At 37.1% G+C, this 18,245-nt stretch overlaps 1 protein-coding gene across 1 annotated transcript in view; it reads right to left on the bottom strand.

Annotated features, from left to right (window-relative positions):
* Nucleotides 1-9,947: 9,947 nt before the first annotated feature.
* Nucleotides 9,948-18,245, bottom strand: part of LOC128657871 (gastrula zinc finger protein XlCGF57.1-like) — a 165,794-nt gene continuing 157,496 nt past the window's right edge. The window contains exon 3 of the mRNA XM_053712300.1: nucleotides 9,948-14,542. Within this exon, the coding sequence (XP_053568275.1) occupies nucleotides 13,347-14,542 (1,196 nt within the window). The 3' untranslated portion in view covers nucleotides 9,948-13,346. The remainder of the gene's footprint in view (nucleotides 14,543-18,245) is intronic.

Below are 18,245 nucleotides of genomic sequence, written 5' to 3'. Positions count from 1 at the left end.
AACAATCTCTTGATTGATATTCTTGTTAGAAACAACCTTAGGTAAAAACCCAGGTTTAGTACGCAGGATTACCTTGTCTGAATGAAAGATCAGATAAGGAGAATCACAATGTAAGGCAGATAACTCAGAGACTCTTCGAGCCGAGGAAATAGCCATCAAAAACAGAACTTTCCAAGATAAAAGCTTAATATCAATGGAATGAAGGGGTTCAAACGGAACACCCTGAAGAACTTTAAGAACCAAGTTTAAGCTCCACGGAGGAGCAACAGCTTTAAACACAGGCTTAATCCTAGCCAAAGCCTGACAAAAAGCCTGGACGTCTGGATTCTCTGCCAGACGCTTGTGTAAAAGAATAGACAGAGCAGAAATCTGTCCCTTTAGTGAACTAGCGGATAAGCCCTTTTCTAAACCCTCTTGTAGAAAAGACAATATCCTAGGAATCCTAACCTTACTCCATGAGTAACTCTTGGATTCACACCAATATAAATATTTACGCCATATCTTGTGGTAAATTTTTCTGGTAACAGGTTTTCCGAGCCTGTATCAATAACCGAATCCGAAAACCCACGCTTTGATAGAATCAAGCGTTCAATTTCCAAGCAGTAAGCCTCAGAGAAATTAGGTTTGGATGGTTGAAAGGACCCTGAATTAGAAGGTCCTGCCTCAGGGGTAGAGACCATGGTGGACAGGACGACATGTCCACTAGGTCTGCATACCAGGTCCTGCGTGGCCACGCAGGCGCTATCAGAATCACCGATACTCTCTCCTGTTTGATCCTGGCAATCAGTCGAGGTAGCAACGGAAAAGGTGGAAACACATAAGCTATGTTGAAAACCCAAGGGGCTGCTAATGCATCTACCAGCACCGCTCCCGGGTCCCTGGACCTGGATCCGTAACAAGGAAGCTTGGCGTGAGATCCAGATCCGGTTTGCCCCAACGATGAATCAGTTGAGCAAATACCTCCGGGTGAAGTTCCCACTCCCCCGGATGAAAAGTCTGGTGACTTAGAAAATCCGCCTCCCAGTTCTCCACGCCTGGGATGTAGATCGCTGACAGGTGGCAAGAGTGAGACTCTGCCCAGCGAATTATCTTCGAGACTTCCAACATCGCTAGGGAACTCCTGGTTCCCCCTTGATGATTGATGTAAGCCACAGTTGTGATGTTGTCTGACTGAAATCTGATGAACCTCAGTGTTGCTAACTGAGGCCAAGCTAGAAGAGCATTGAATATTGCTCTTAATTCTAGAATGTTTATTGGGAGGAGTTTCTCCTCCTGAGTCCACGATCCCTGAGCCTTCAGGGAGTTCCAGACTGCTCCCCAGCCTAGTAGGCTGGCATCTGTTGTTACAATCGTCCAATCTGGTCTGCGAAAAGTCATTCCTTTGGACAGATGAACCCGTGACAACCACCAGAGAAGAGAATCTCTGGTCTCCTGGTCCAGATTTAGCAAAGGGGACAGATCTGAGTAATCCCCGTTCCATTGACTTAGCATGCATAGTTGCAGCGGTCTGAGATGTAGGCGCGCAAATGGCACTATGTCCATTGCCGCGACCATTAAGCCGATTACTTCCATGCACTGAGCTACTGATGGGCTTGGAATGGAGTGAAGGACACGGCAAGCATTGAGAATCTTTGATAACCTGGACTCCGTCAGGTAAATCTTCATCTCTACAGAATCTATAAGAGTCCCTAGAAAAGGGACCCTTGTGAGTGGTAACAGAGAACTCTTTTCCACGTTCACTTTCCACCCATGCGACCTCAGAAATGCTAGAACTATCTCTGTATGAGACTTTGCATTTTGAAAACTTGACGCTTGTATCAGAATGTCGTCTAGGTACGGAGCCACCGCTATGCCTCGTGGTCTTAGTACCGCCAGAAGAGAGCCCAGAACCTTTGTAAAAATTCTCGGGGCCGTAGCTAACCCGAAGGGAAGTGCTACAAACTGGTAATGCCTGTCTAGAAAGGCAAACCTTAGGTACTGATAATGATCTTTGTGAATCGGTATGTGAAGGTAGGCATCCTTTAAATCCACTGTGGTCATATATTGACCCTCTTGGCTCATGGGTAGGATGGTCCGAATGGTTTCCATCTTGAACGATGGAACCCTCAGGAATTTGTTTAAGATTTTTAAATCTAAGATTGGTCTGAAGGTTCCCTCTTTCTTGGGAACCACAAACAGATTTGAATAAAACCCTTGCCCCTGTTCCGTCCGCGGAACTGGGTGGATCACTCCCATCACTAAGAGGTCTTGTACACATTGTAGAAATGCCTCTTTCTTTACTAGGTTTGTTGATAACCTTGACAGATGAAACCTCCCTTGTGGAGGAGAAGTTTTGAAATCCAGAAGGTATCCCTGAGATATCATCTCCAACGTCCAGGGATCCTGTACATCTCTTGCCCAAGCCTGGGCAAAGAGAGAAAGTCTGCCCCCCACTAGATCCGTCTCCGGAAAGGGGGCCCTGTCTTCATGCTGTCTTAGGGGCGGAAGTAGGCTTTCTGGCCTGCTTGCCCTTGTTCCATGACTGGTTGCCTTTCCAACCCTGTCTGTAACGAGCAGTAGTTCCTTCCTGTTTTGGAGCGGAGGAAGTTGATGCTGCTCCTGCCTTGAAATTACGAAAGGCACGAAAATTAGACTGTTTGGCCTTTGATTTGGCCCTGTCCTGAGGAAGGGTGTGGCCCTTACCTCCAGTAATGTCAGCAATAATTTCCTTCAAGCCGGGCCCGAATAAGGTCTGCCCTTTGAAAGGAATGTTTAGTAGTTTAGACTTAGAAGTTACATCTGCTGACCAGGATTTAAGCCATAGCGCTCTGCGTGCCTGTATGGCGAATCCGGAATTCTTAGCCGTAAGTTTGGTTAAATGCACTACGGCATCCGAAACAAACGCATTAGCCAGCTTAAGGGTTCTAATCTTGCTCAAAGACTCATCCAATGGTGCTGTGCGAATCGCCTCTTCCAGAGACTCAAACCAGAATGCCGCTGCAGCAGTGACAGGCGCAATGCATGCAAGAGGCTGTAATATAAAACCTTGTTGAACAAACATTTTCTTAAGATAACCCTCTAATTTTTTATCCATTGGATCTGAGAAAGCACAGCTATCCTCCACCGGGATAGTGGTACGCTTGGCTAAAGTAGAAACTGCTCCCTCCACCTTAGGGACCGTCTGCCATAAGTCTCGTGTGGTGGCGTCTATAGGGAACATTTTTCTAAATATCGGAGGAGGGGAAAAAGGCACACCGGGTCTATCCCACTCCTTACTAATAATCTCTGTAAGCCTCTTTGGTATAGGAAAAACGTCAGTACACACCGGTACCGCGTAGTATTTATCCAGCCTACATAATTTCTCTGGGATTGCCACCGTGTCACAATCATTCAGAGCCGCTAACACCTCCCCTAGCAACACGCGGAGGTTCTCAAGCTTAAATTTAAAATTTGAAATTTCTGAATCCGGTCTCCCCGAATCAGAACCGTCACCCACAGAATGAAGCTCTCCGTCCTCATGTTCTGCAAATTGTGACGCAGTATCAGACATGGCTCTCGTGTCATCGGCGCGCTCTGTCCTTAACCCAGAACTGTCGCGCTTGCCTCTTAACTCGGGCATATTGTATAATACTTCTTTCATAACATTAGCCATATCATGTAAAGTGATTTGTAAGGGCCTTGATGTACTTGGCGCCTCAATCTCACGCACCTCCCGAGCGGGAGACGAAGGTACTGACACATGAGGAGAGTTAGACGGCATAACTGCCCCCTCGTTGTCTGGTGATAATTTCTTTATCGGTACAGATTGACTTTTATTCAAAGTAATATCAATACAATTGGTACACATATTTCTATTGGGCTCCACATCGGCTTTTAAACATAATGAACAAGCAGATTCCTCTGTATCAGACATGTTTAAACAGACTAGCAATGAAGCTAGCAAGCTTGGAAATTACTTTCAATAAGTTCACAAGCAATATAAAAAACGCTGCAGCGCTTTTAAAAAACAGTTGAATAACAAAGAACTAATTCAGTTATAGTCAACAATTCTTTAAATGTATTGATTAGCAGAGGATAGCACCCATTAGCAAAAGGATGATTAACCCCTCAGTACCCAAAAAAAAAACTGATATCATATTAATATTAAACGTTTTTATCACAGTCTAACACACTGTCACAGGTCTGCTGTGACTGATTACCTCCCTCAAAAACGAATTTTGAAGACCCCTGAGCTCTCTAGAGACGTCCTGGATCAAGGAGGAAGAAGCAGGAAGACTGTGCTAGAATTTTAACTGCGCAACAAGGCGCTAAAAAAGGCCCCTCCCGCTCATTTACAACAGTGGGAGACCTGATATAATGGTTTCTATGCAGAAATATACGTTAGCCATGTGGAAAAAAAGAAAAAATTCATGCCCAAAAGGATTTATCACCAAAGTACCTCACAAAAACGAATAACATGCCAGTAAATGTTTTTTAAAAACAAACTTCTTTTAATGTCATGCAAAGTCAACACTAAGCCTGCTACCAGTCGCTTCCACTGCAGATAAGGCTTAAGCATTATTTCAGTATTAACAGTATTTTCTCAGTCAAATTCTAGTCCCTAGAAAATAACTCTACTGTGCATACATTCATCAGCCTGATACCAGTCACTACTACTGCATTTAAGGCTGTACTTACATCATAAGGGTAACAGCAGTGTTTTCTTTGTACTGCACATACCTCATTTGCGGGGGACCCCGCATGCTATTCCCATGTTCTGAAGTTACCCCACTCCTCAGAATGTCGAGAACAGCCAGTGGATCTTAGTTACGCCTGCTAAGATCATAGAAAAACGCAGGCAGTTTCTTCCAAATACTGCCTGAGATAGAAAAACAGCACACTCCGGTGCCATTTAAAATAACAAACTTTTGATTGAAGAATAATTAAGTAAAAACTCCAACTCCTCCCGCGACCTCCTTCTTTGTTGAGGGTTGCAAGAGAATGACTGGGTATGACATGTGAGGGGAGGAGCTATATAGCAGCTCTGCTTGGGTGATCCTCTTGCAACTTCCTGTTGGGAAGGAGAATATATCCCATAAGTAATGGATGACCCGTGGACTGAACACACTTAACAAGAGAAAGAAATTGGCTAAAACTGAAGGAATCTCGTTCCATTTGGGATCTGTCTAAACCACTCATCACTTACCTCGTACGATTGAGGACACAGAAGTAAGTGAACTGAGAGACCGTTTAAGGACTCGCCATTAGAAGTGTCTTTGCTGTTGTCAATCATTGGTTCCTAAAATACTGCTATATAATAATTGCGGTATAACGCAGAGATTGTATGGACATTATACACCTCCCACGAAACCGTATATAAGTCTGTGTATCTCAATTTGTGTGCATAGGCTGTATTTGTAACACTGTACTTCTGTAGGCATTATTGGGCTTATACAAACTGGTCTACTAAATTGTGTATATACTCACAGAGAGTAGCGCTGTAGAATTTACACTATCTTTCTTATCAAATATATATATATGTGTGTGTGAAGTGTTTATATCATCCAAAATTTAATATATGGTGTAAAACAAAACAATAAATTGCACAATCGATAATATGATGACACTGATAGATAAACAGTATATGAAGGGACGTCTCCCAATGGTAAGCAAGTATAGCAATATAATTAAAAATATAATGGAACAATTAAAAATTCAGCATGAGTGCAGGACTTGCTGTTATTTCCAGTTCAACTACTTTTTTTTATTGAAGCTTTCCATTCCGGATCTGAGGTCTCTGAAAAAATTGGAACCCAACCGCATTGGAAATATACTCTTCCTGAGGAGACCAAGAGATTGGACAGAGGGAGGTGTTGGAGATCCTATTCCAGCTATTTGGATCACACATTGCATTGTTTGACATTAGTGTTTTTCACAAAATCTACACATCTGACCTCTAAAGCACAGAGGGGAGTCAGGTGACTTCCAGTCCAAAAAGTGACATGATACGTCACTGGGGCCTAGAGCCGCAGCCGGGCACAGGGTACTCAGGAACAGTCCGAGGTGGGGGTGGTGTCAAAAAACCCTGGTTCCCGAGTGAGCTCCCTCTTAGTAATCACTCCAACAAATCAAAGGTATGACAAGTCCCCAGAAGAGCGGAGCTCTGGGGCAAAGAGCTTCTGGAGTGACCTAGGTTAAATTTAGGCGGGGATCTCAAGCAATCCCAGCCGGTGAGTAGTTCCATAAGATTCCGGCTGTGACTCGGCAAGGCAGGAAGGGGCCAAGCGGGGAAGCGATCAGCTCTTTCAGGGTAAAGCTCAATCATTGTAACACACAAAGGGGGAACTGGTGGGAAACACAATAATGGAAATAGGAGAGGGGGTGGCCTTGGCAGCCTGGTATCTGTGACAAGTTCCCAACATATCCTAAAGACATTGTGTGTGTTTATCATAGTCCATGCTTCTATATATGATATTTTACATGTGACATAACATTTCTTTATGTCCTAAATATGAACTATTACTCAGGACTAATTTTTGGCATGCTCTTACACAATAACCTATCGTTAACCCCTTAAGCCATGCCTATATTCAACATTCCATTACATGTGAATCCAGCTACTACATATTCTCCGAAGTTTAGACACCTTGATTTTAAGTCTATTACTAACGTGAAGGAGGGGGATGTGAGCTAGACAACATACTTAATGTACACAATCTTGCAAAAAGATATGTATTAGAGTGCTCAGTTTTAACTGCTACCTCTATTTTTCCAAACACAACTTGTACTCTTAATGTTCTTCAAGCCCAGTTTAATTTTGGCTCATCTGGATTGTAGTCCTATGATAAAATACTTATGAGACAACTATTAACTGACTGTTAACATCCCCGTTATATTGATAAGTATTTTAATCGTTGAATACCGTTCTAGGAGTAGTATTGTTTTATGCTCAGCTACAGGTTTCTTAAATATAATTGAAGAGCTCTAAGTTTTGTTAGGTCTAAGAGTGACACTTAATTTATTTCCCCTGATGTTCCCAACCAGTCTAATCCTATACTCCAGGTGATCTAAAAGAGGCCATTTACAAGTTACAGGAGAATTCATAAACTATTACTGTCAACCCATATAGCGGGGATAATTTTTTATGTTTGTTCTAACATCCATTCATTTATATATTCTCCAGTTTGTCCTTTTATATATTTCTTTAAATTATTAGGTGATAGTTATGTTTAAAATGAAAAAGAGGTTTATTTTGAGACCCAAGAGAGGTCTCTTTTACTTCCCTTCCTCTACTAACATCATTCTATTCTTGCCTGAAGTCCAAGAATGGCCTCCTGCGTACCTTGGAGTGGATACATTAGGGCTGGCAAACAAAAATACTTTTCTAATGCATAATTGTATTACTTTCTGTATTTACTTGATATTGAAATGTATTTGCATTTTATTTCAATGTATTGCTTGTAAGCCTTGCTTTAAACCTTAATAAAAAAAAAATGATTTCAGAGCAAAACACTTCCCACATTCAGAACATGAAAATGCTTTCTCTCATGTATGATTTTTCTGATGTGTAATAAGAGTTGATTTCTCTGTAAAACACTTCCCACAATCAGAACATGAAAATGCTTTCTCTACTGTGTGAATTTTCTCATGTGTAATAAGATTTGATTTCAAAGCAAAACATTTCCCACATTCAGAACATGAAAATTCTGTCTCTTGTGTATGCATTTTCTGATGTGTAATAACAGTTGGTTTTAGAGCAAAACACTTTCCACATTCAGAACATGAAAATGCTTTCTCTCCCATATGATTTTTCTAATGTGTAATGAGTTTATTTCCAAGCAAAACTTTCCCACATTCAGAAAATAAAAATGCTTTTTCTCCTGTATGAATTTTCTGATGTGTATTAAGAGTAGATAGAGCAAAACTCTTCCTACATTCAGAACATGAAAATGTTTTATCTCCTGTATGATTTTTCTGATGTGTAATAAGAGTTGGTTTTATTGCAAGGACAGAGACTTATATTTTGCTATTCTTTTCGTTTTACTGCTCAATAGCATTTTTAAAGTATATAACAGTTAACCGGAAGAACAGAACTAATGACAGATAATAATAATATGGTCAGATAGTGCATGTCCAATCAGCTAACACCAAAGTCCATAAACTGTCAGAAAACCGTTAATCATCCTCTTTTTTTTTTGCTGCTCTATGAGATAAGTATATATTTGTGAAAACAAATATATTATCCTTTGTTGTGCAAATAGATATTGTTTCACAAATACATTATTATTTTATGTAAATCTAAATTTATCTGTTCTTTATATTGTCATTTTTATCTTATATTTATCCTGTATTTATTCTGTATTTCTTTATTTCAATTTGTTTTTTTCTGATTTCTTATTTATTCCTTATTTTCATACCCCCTTTTATTTTCTTTCAAAATCCTTTATTCTGTTTAATATTTTTATTCCTTTACGGTTTTATTTTATTCCGGTTTTCTTATTTGTTTCCTTCTATTCTTACTGCTCGCTTTTACTCTATTTCCCCATGCGTATGTTGTGGCTGTGAGTTCGCCTCCAACTACTATTTTGTATTCTTCTTTTTCCATTTGAAACTCCTCCCCTCTCTCTGACATCATGGGACTCATTTTCCCGCCCTCGTTACTTCACTCCCACAAAATTCAGCTCTATACTCTGAAATACAAAAGTGTTACTATTTTAACTGCTACATAGTTCATTGTTAAATTTTTAGTTAACGTTTCTCCTTCTGTTTAATTCTATATTAACCATTTGGTTTATGTAATTGTCAGGAAGTTTTTTTTATTTAACTCTATTACATTTAGGCTTATTTAAATTGAGACATTTATTTAATAGATTATTAAATATTTTATTTAATATGTCTCAAGATAATTTACCTTAATTGCCTGAGAAATCCTTTCAGACTTTATTACAGTCAATGCAACAATTTACTGAACAGATGTCACAAAAGCAATCTGTTATTACATCTGTTCAAGAAGCTCATATTGCTCTTCAAAATAATCCTTTACCAAAAAGGCTGTTTGCAAATCTAAACATTTAAATAAACTTCACTAAAATCAGCGCATTGGGCAAGCGCCAAACACAGGAGCGTGTAGGATATAAAAGTTTACTGCTAACACTTGCAGATGACATGCTGCTGACGAAATAGGGGAGGGGGCAGGCGGACATTTGCAAACAACACAGAAGCAAATCCTAAGTCATTTTACTTTACAATGATTTATAGGAGAAAATTGGGCTACACTGGTAAATAATAATAGTTTGAAAATTAATATGTATAACTATTTTGGGTTGACTGTCCCTTTAATCTTTTAAAAATAATAGGATCAAAAAGTTTTAATATCAAGAGGTCCTGACAGATATTTAAAATCCTGTCAGGACAAATTATTAGATTTATTAGGTCCCATTACTAAACTTTTTGAAATTTCAGAAGAAGCTATTTTCCATGATTCCCTCCTAGATCCATATGTTATTAGGGAATGGATACAAAGGCTTGTATACCTTCTTGGAGACGCTAATACAGCCATAGCTACCCCAAAAAAGGCGCTTAGTACTTAAACATATTGATCCTAATATCTCAGAATTTGATCCAACTGAGATGGGCCCTAAAGCGAACAGCTCACTTTTTAGAGAGTGTGGTTTGAAAAAACTTAGTAGTTATGAAAACTAATTTAATTCATTAAACAAAATACACCTTAATACTAAGAAAATATTTTACCAACCCAATAAAATTTTTGATAGGGCAGGGAAAGGACGAGGCCGCTTTCCCAGTCGCTACCTAGGTGTCTCCAGGTCCCAGTTCCAAAACTTTGCCTCACCCTCCACATCCCACACAAACTTTTTTCCTTCAAGAGAAGACAATGCATCTTCCATCATGCAGACCTCTTAATGGTAAATTTTCTCACCTTTTCTTACACACATTTTTTCCCCTCAAAATAATTGCAGGCAGATTAACACTTTTCATAAAAAATTTGACTTTTATTACAAAAGATCCCTGGGTGATTCAAACCATTTCAGGTTTCCATTTAGTTTTTTCTTCCCCTCCAGTGCAGCATGTCCTTCCTTCTCTGATAAAATGTTCCCTTTCAGACTCCAATCTTCTAGATTCAGAAATTTTAGACTTATTAAAAATAGAGGCAATAGAACAAGTTATAGACCCATCAAATTTATTCATCAGCAATATGTTTCTGGTAAAGAAAAAAGAAGGATCTAATCATCCAGTAATACATTTAAGACCGTTAAATCTTCATCTAGAGTACAATCATTTCAAGATGGAAGAAATTCATCTTTTAAGAGATTGTCTTCTGGACAGCGATTGGTTAGTGTGATTAGATCTAAAATATGCTTATTTTACTATTCCAGGTCACTGAAAATTCAGGAAATTTCTTGGTTTCTTTTGGAAAGATCAATTTTGGCAATTTACTTGTCTTCCCTTTGGCTTATCATCTGCTCCTTGGGCTTTTACCAAAGTATTTAAACCTGTTGTTTCTTGGTTGAGAGTATATCATCAAGATCCAAATATCCTCTCCAATCAATTGAAAACAACTATGAACCTTCTCCAGAATTTAGGTTTTATTATCAATGTAAAAAAATTAGTCCTTGTTCCTTCTCTAGGTTTTGTTATATATACTGTTTCTGCTTCTTTAAGTCTCCCTTAGACAAGATAAAAAAGAAAGAATTTATCTTCTCAAGAAACAATTCTTTCCTTTTCATTATTTAGCAAGCATTATAGGTCTTCTATCTTCTTCAATATAAGCAACTTTTTCTGCATCACTTTATTATCGAGCATTGCAGAGATTGAAGATTCACTATCTTTGTTTAGGTTATTCTTACTTTCAAGAGATCTCTTTATTAGAAGTAGCAAGGACAGAACTTCTTTGGTGGTTATCCAATATCGAAGCTTGGAATAAGAAAGTGCTATCTTTGGGAAATCTCCCGAAAATTATTCTGGAATCAGACGTGAGCAATTCAGGTTGGGGTGCCAGATTTAGTCCTCTCATCACTGGAGGCAAATGGTCAATGTCTGAGAAGAAGCTACAGTACATATCAACTGACTAGAACTTCTTGCTGGTTCTTTTGCAGTCAAGAGTTTTGTCAGAAACAGTTTTCCTGTTTCAATTCTGCTACGTATGGACAACATATCAGCAGTACGTTATTTGAATCGATTAGGAGGTACTTAAAAAATGTTATCGGATATTACCAAGGAATTTTAACATCAATGTATTTCTCACAATATATTGATTCAAGCGGAATACATGCCTGGACTTTTCAATTCCGCAGCAGATTGGGGATCTCATCATCTAAAAGACAACAGCAATTGGAAATGAAACAGACTTCTTTTTCTCAAACTTCTAGATTTAAGAGGTTCATTTGTATTGGATTTCTTTGCCTCTCGCCACAATTATCAAATCCTCCCATTTCACAGTTGGAGACTAGATCAGACAGCTTTAGCAATGGATGCTTTTCTTCAGAATTGGTCACTGATAGGAGCTTATGCCTTTCACCCATTATCAATGATTCCTTGAACAATGTCCTTTGTGAGGAGGAATCAAATATCTTCTCCTAATAACCCCTTGGTGGACATCACAATCTTGGTTCCCAATTCTACTGAAAATGTTCTTCCTTCCAACAGTTCTTTTAACCCTTCAACAAAATCTTGCAGGTTCTCTTCAACTCATTGCCTGGAAGATTTCCGGGGATTCTGGTCTTCCAAATGTCTTTCAACAGGAGCTAAACTCCTCCTTCTAAACTCTTGGGCACCAGGACCAAGGAAATGTTTTTTATCCGCATGGACTAAATGAACTGGTTGGTGCTGTGACGGGAATCTGGATCCCATTTCAGCCCCTTTGAGTAAAGTGATCAATTATCTTACTTCTCTTTTTGAGGCTGCTCTGACGTAAAGATCAATCAACATTGCATGTTCTGCTATTTCAGCTGGTCATAAATTACTATATAATGCCCCTATAGGTCAACATTTCATCATTTGTAAATTACTGAAGTCCATTCATGTTAAACGTTCCTAAATACAACTATTTTTGGGATTTTTTATTAATAATTTTATTTTTCAGGAATTGGCCAGATAATAAAGATTTGTCTCTTAAACAACTTACTTCTAAACGTGCAACTTTGTTATGCCTTTTATCTTGTAAAAGAGTTTCTGATGTAAAATCTATAGTTTATGATGCTAAAATGTTTTCCCTTTAAGGTGTAATTTTTTCTCTTTCTAGACGTACTAAAACTATGACTTCTATTTTCTATCCCTATTATTTAGAACATCCTAAACTCTGTGTTGTGTCTTGTTTAAAAGTATATGAATCTAAAACTCTTTCTTTAAGATCTTCTAATTCTAAACTGCTAATTTCTTATACTTCTCCTCATTTGCCTGTTACTTCTACTACTACTAGTGGGTGGGTTAAGTGAATTATGTTGCAAGCTGGTGTGGACCCTGTTTTTTCTTCTCATTCTATTCTAGGAGCTTCCGCTTCTAAGGCCCTTTCTAAGAATGCTTTGTTACAAGATATTTTAAATGTTGCAGGTTGGTCTTCTGACTATTTTTCCTCAGTTTTATTTTAAACCTATTTCTTCTATTCCACACCATCTGGCATCCTGAATTTATTTGCTTTAAACTAGTAAAATATAAGTCTCTGTCTTTGTAATAAAATTCCGTTTATACTAATAAAATGACGGAATAATCTAGATTTTATTAGAGACAGAAACAATTCTTTTCCATCCTCTTTTATCCCTCCCTTAAATATTTTGTCATTCAGTTAAGAACATTTGAATTGATTATTTTATTGGCTACTTTAATATTTATATATTTTTTTTCAGTTCAACCCTATCCAACCCAGGGATCTAAAGAAGACACTGCATCTTTGTTCTTCTGTTATATCCAGAAAAGAAAGAATTCTCAAGTTTTTGAAGATTTCAAGAAATTTAGATGTTCCAGTTTCTTAAAATCTCTAGTTTTATCTACAGTTGAATTCTCATAATTCATCCTTCACATATTCAGCATAGTTAGTCTTTTTTCAGACTTTTGTTTCTTTTTATTCCCTATGCTTCTTTTTTTTACTATTAGCAAATGAAAAAGAGGAAGATTAATAGTTTTCGGACAGTTTATGGATTTAGGTGTTAGCTTATTGTACTATCTGACCATATTATTATTATCTGTCATTGGTTATGTTTAAAATTTTCAGTTTTTTTTTCTGTTTTTGTTATTCTGTTATATACTTTAAAAAATGATATTGAGCAGTAAAAGGAAAATAATAGCAAAATAATCGTATTTGTCTCTAATAAAATATAGATTATTCCGCAATTTTATTAGGATAATCAGAATTTCTCAGTAAAACATTTACCACATTAAGAACATGAAAATGCTTTCTCTCCTGTATGAATTTTCTGATGTGTAATAAGAGTTGATTTCTGAGTAAAACATTTCCCACATTCAGAACATGAAAATGCTTTCTCTCCTGTATGAATATTCTGATGTGCAGTAAGAGTTGATTTCATAGTAAAACATTTCCCACATTCAGAACATGAAAAAGCTTTCTCTCCTGCATGACTTTTCTGATGAATAATAAGATTTGATTTCCAAGTAAAACACTTTCCACATTCAGAACAGGAAAATGCTTTCTCTCCTGTATGTATTTTCTGATGTGTAATAAAAGTTGATTTCCAAGCAAAACATTTCCCACATTCAGAACATGAAAATGCTTTCTCTCCTGTATGAATTTTCTGATGTGTAATAAGAGTTGATTTCATATTAAAACACTTCCCACATTCAGAACATGAAAATGCTTTCTCTCCAGTATGAATGTTCTGATGTGCAATAAGAGTTGATTTCCAAGCAAAACATTTCCCACATTCAGAACATGAAAATGCTTTCTCTCCTGTATGAGTTTTCTGATGTATAATAAGAGTTGATTTCTCAGTAAAACACTTCCCACATTCAGTACATGAAAATGCTTTCTCTCCTGTATGAATTTTCTGATGTGTAATAAGAGCTGATTTCCAAGCAAAATGCTTCCCACATTCAGAACATGAAAAAGCTTTCTCTCCTGAATGATTTTTCTGATGTGTAATAAGAATTGATTTCTGAGTAAAACACTTTCCACATTCAGAACATGAAAAGGCTTTCTCTCCTGTATGAATTTTCTGATGTGTAATAAGAGTTGATTTCTGAGTAAAACACTTCCCACATTCAGAACATGAAAATGCTTTCTCTCCTGAATGATTTTTCTGATGTGTAATAAGAGTTGATTTCTGAGTAAAACACTTCCCACATTCAGAACATGAAAATGCTTTCTCTCCTGTATGAATTTTCTGATGTGTAATAAGATTTGATTTCCGAGCAAAACACTTCCCACATTCAGAACACAAAAATGCTTTCTCTCCTGTATGAATTTTCTGATTTGTAATAAGATTTGATTTCCTGGTAAAAAAATTCTCATATTCAGAACATAAATGTCCCAGGTTGCTTCTTTGAGTTTGAACAAGATTGAAACAAATATCTGTATTTTCACCATAGCTAGGATTACTGCACTTTGCAAATTCACCTGTTGATAAGAAATACAATGCGATTAATGTTAGTTATTAATGATATAATTATTATATCATGAGGATATTTCAACTGTTATGAATGAGTTTCTACCACAAGAGTAAGGGGCAGGATATGACCCCCTATACCTTTCCTTAGCTTCATGCTAATGCTTAAGGTAGATTTACTAGACATTAAAGAATATTTTGTATTTATTTTTTAGCAAACATTAAAAAAATCATGTAAAAAATATATTTTCAGAAGATCTCAGATCCAAATATTGGACAGATGTAGCAAAACGCATAAAAATCATTTATACAAAATCTCATAACAAAATTGCTAATATTAGGAAGAAAAAAAATCAACTAATTGCTATATAGCAATTAAGTAAAACACCTTTCATCTATCACTACCTTAGTTTTACTAAATATGTTTAAAAATGTTTTGTTTATTTAAAACCTTTAAATAGCTACCCAGCATAACAAAAAAGTGTTTTAGTCTATTTTAAAGTGATGATAAACAAAACAAACTAACTCCTAACCCAGCTGGGTAAAAGTGTCAGAAAAAGAGGTGCGCCAAGTCCAACTGTGCAGTAATACAATATGAGCTAATGTAAAGTCCAAAATATGCGTTAAAATAGCAAAAGTCCAAACATATATATACAAATCCTGAAACAGAAGATCGGGCAGCTCTCTCCACCAAGGTATCGATGCAAACTGTTCCTGAAATACAGAAAAAAGAGAGGCGCTCTTGGTGTAGTATGTCCTATACCGGTATCACCAGATGTAATATAGATGGAGATATACTCACAAGCGGCGTTGCACATGCAGTGCAATAACGAACAGGCCGAAGCTTCAGAGCCATTCGGCTGACTCGCTTAGGCAATAGACGCTTAGGATCAGATCGAGGCTCTCCGCACTGACCACTTCCGATGACAAACTAGATCCGGGATACCAAACAGCTGGCCGATGAAAGTGAACCCTTGATATGGAAACTCCAACCAGGTGGACATCCAAACCATAAGGGGGTAAAAAAGTTCCAAAATCCAGAGCAAGGATAAAACAGTAATTATTTTATTTAAAACAAATAAAATTGTTGCTTAGCAACGCGTTTTTCGGCTGAGTGCCGTTTCTTCAGTCGTTTCAATATTCTCCAATGTTTGTTAAGAACTTTACTTATAAGATCATGATTACAATTAAATTGGGTAATAAATCTAACTTCTGAGGGTTTAGATGGCTCTCCTGGTTCCTTAGACAAATATTGAAAGTATTCCTCTCTATTCTCCAATTTAGCACGGTTGTAACTTTGATTTATAATCTTTAAAGGGTAATTTTTTTCTATGAATCTGTCTCTCAATATCAGACTTTGTTTCTCATAATCAGACAATGTATTGCAATTGCGTCTTATCCGTTTAAATTGCCTAGAAGTAGGATCTTCGGTAAGGAGGGAATAATAGGATTTGTCCTGTAGTATTTTATTGGCTTCCTTAAGATAATCCCCTCCATACCGAAGATCCTACTTCTGATTATCTTAAAATATTAACTTGTCTTGTTACATTTGCTTATCAAGAAGGAATTGTAAATAAAAAAGAAAAATAATTTTTGATCCCTTGTGAGCCTAGCTGTGCCTTCTACTATCATCTCCCCAAAATCCACAAGGATGTAACTAATCCCCCGGGGAGGCCGATAGTGGCAGGCATAGGTAGTTTAACAGAGAATTCTTCGGCATATGTCGATTATTTTCTTCAAAGATACGTTGTTAACCTTGATTCTTATATTAGAGATTCTTCTGATTTGCTTCAAAAACTCAATTCTATACACGTCTCTCAAGGGTCTATATGGATAACGTGCGATGTACAAGCCCTGTATTCCAATATTCCTCACAATTTGGGTGTAAAGGCTGTAGCTAATTTTTGGAGGATGACTGGTATATACCTCCTCTCCAAAAACAATTTATATTACAATTAATTTCGTTTATTTTACAGCACAATTATTTTATTTTTCAGGACGAATATTATTTACAAATTAGGGGTACTGCCATGGGCACCAGGTTCGCCCCAAGTTTTGCAAACCTATATATGGGCTGGTTCGAGGAACATTATATCTACGAATCAGAATTTGGGGTGAGCCTGGTGTACTATGGCAGATTTATAGATGATCTTATTATCTTATGGAATGGCACTAGTACTGAAGCACAACGATTTGTGGATCATTTAAATGATAACGATAGAGGCCTGACTTTCACAAGCTGTATACATCCAGATACAGTGGTATTTCTGGATCTATGTCTGACAGTAAACAATATGGGGGGGATTGACAGTCATACACATTTTAAGACTGTCGATAGCAATAGCTACCTTGATTTTTCCAGCAACCACTATTACCCATGGAAAAGAAATATCCCATACGGGCAATTTAAACGGATAAGACGCAATTGCAATAAATTGTCTGATTATGAGAAACAAAGTCTGATATTGAGAGACAGATTCATAGAAAAAAATTACCCTTTAAAGATTATAAATCAAAGTTACAACCGTGCTAAATTGGAGAATAGAGAGGAATACTTTCAATATTTGTCTAAGGAACCAGGAGAGCCATCTAAACCCTCAGAAGTTAGATTTATTACCCAATTTAATTGTAATCATGATCTTATAAGTAAAGTTCTTAACAAACATTGGAGAATATTGAAACGTGATCCAATTTTAACTGAGTTAATAGGAGATAAACCCTCGATAGTTTATAAAAGAGCACCTAATTTTAAGAATATTTTAGCACCTAGCAAAATAGTGAAACATAAGAATAATCCAAAAATTAACAGCATTCCCCACAAATCTCACTATATAGCCAAAAAAGGAGCATACAAGTGCAAGGCCAGAAACTGCAAAATGTGTGACCACATCGAGGACAATAAAGTAGTTTTTCAATCTTTTCTTAATAAGAAATCTTATAAAATTAAAAGTAAAATGTCTTGTGCCTCACACTATGTCATATATTTATTATCTTGTGTCTGTGGGATTCAATATATAGGGCGCACTATTAGACGCCTTAGCCACAGATGGTCAGAACATTATTGCAGTATACTTCGGAATAAAAAATCCCATAGTGTGATCACACATTGCCATACCAAACATGAAGGTAACCCTAACTGCTATAGGATTACACCGATTGAAGAAATTCCCATATCGCATTTATATAACAGATTCATGAGGCTCAGGCAGAGGGAAACCTACTGGATCCACAAGCTTAAAACAATCCATCCTTTTGGACTGAATTTGAATGTGGATCTAGCAGCTTTCTGATATATAGGGTATACTAGGACATCAACATCATTTTGTATTCACACAGGGATCCCATCACATGTCACATTCACTCATATTGGCACCAACATTAATATTATTTTCCAAATAGCCACTAGCAACACTGCACTTATATATGAACATATTCAGGTATTATGTCCTTTCAATCAGTTTTTCACCGCACCTAATTCATTCCACGTTATTAACTCACACGACATAGTTAGTCATATAATCACACACACACTCATACTATGTCTTATTAGCAGTAGCAATTCACTGAATATATATTTAGATACACTTAGTATAATCACTAAGTAACTTAGATGACACTAGGTAACAGTAACATTCACCAGTTAGGAGAGAAAGTTTAGTTACGATCATGCTTCAATATATTGCATTAGATGATTATTATAATAACAAACTAGTC

Source organism: Bombina bombina, chromosome 4, assembly GCF_027579735.1.
Source record: "Bombina bombina isolate aBomBom1 chromosome 4, aBomBom1.pri, whole genome shotgun sequence".
In the NCBI taxonomy this organism is placed as follows: domain Eukaryota; kingdom Metazoa; phylum Chordata; class Amphibia; order Anura; family Bombinatoridae; genus Bombina; species Bombina bombina.
The sequence above is the reverse complement of the archived record's forward strand: the minus strand, read 5'-3'. Positions and strand labels throughout refer to the sequence as shown.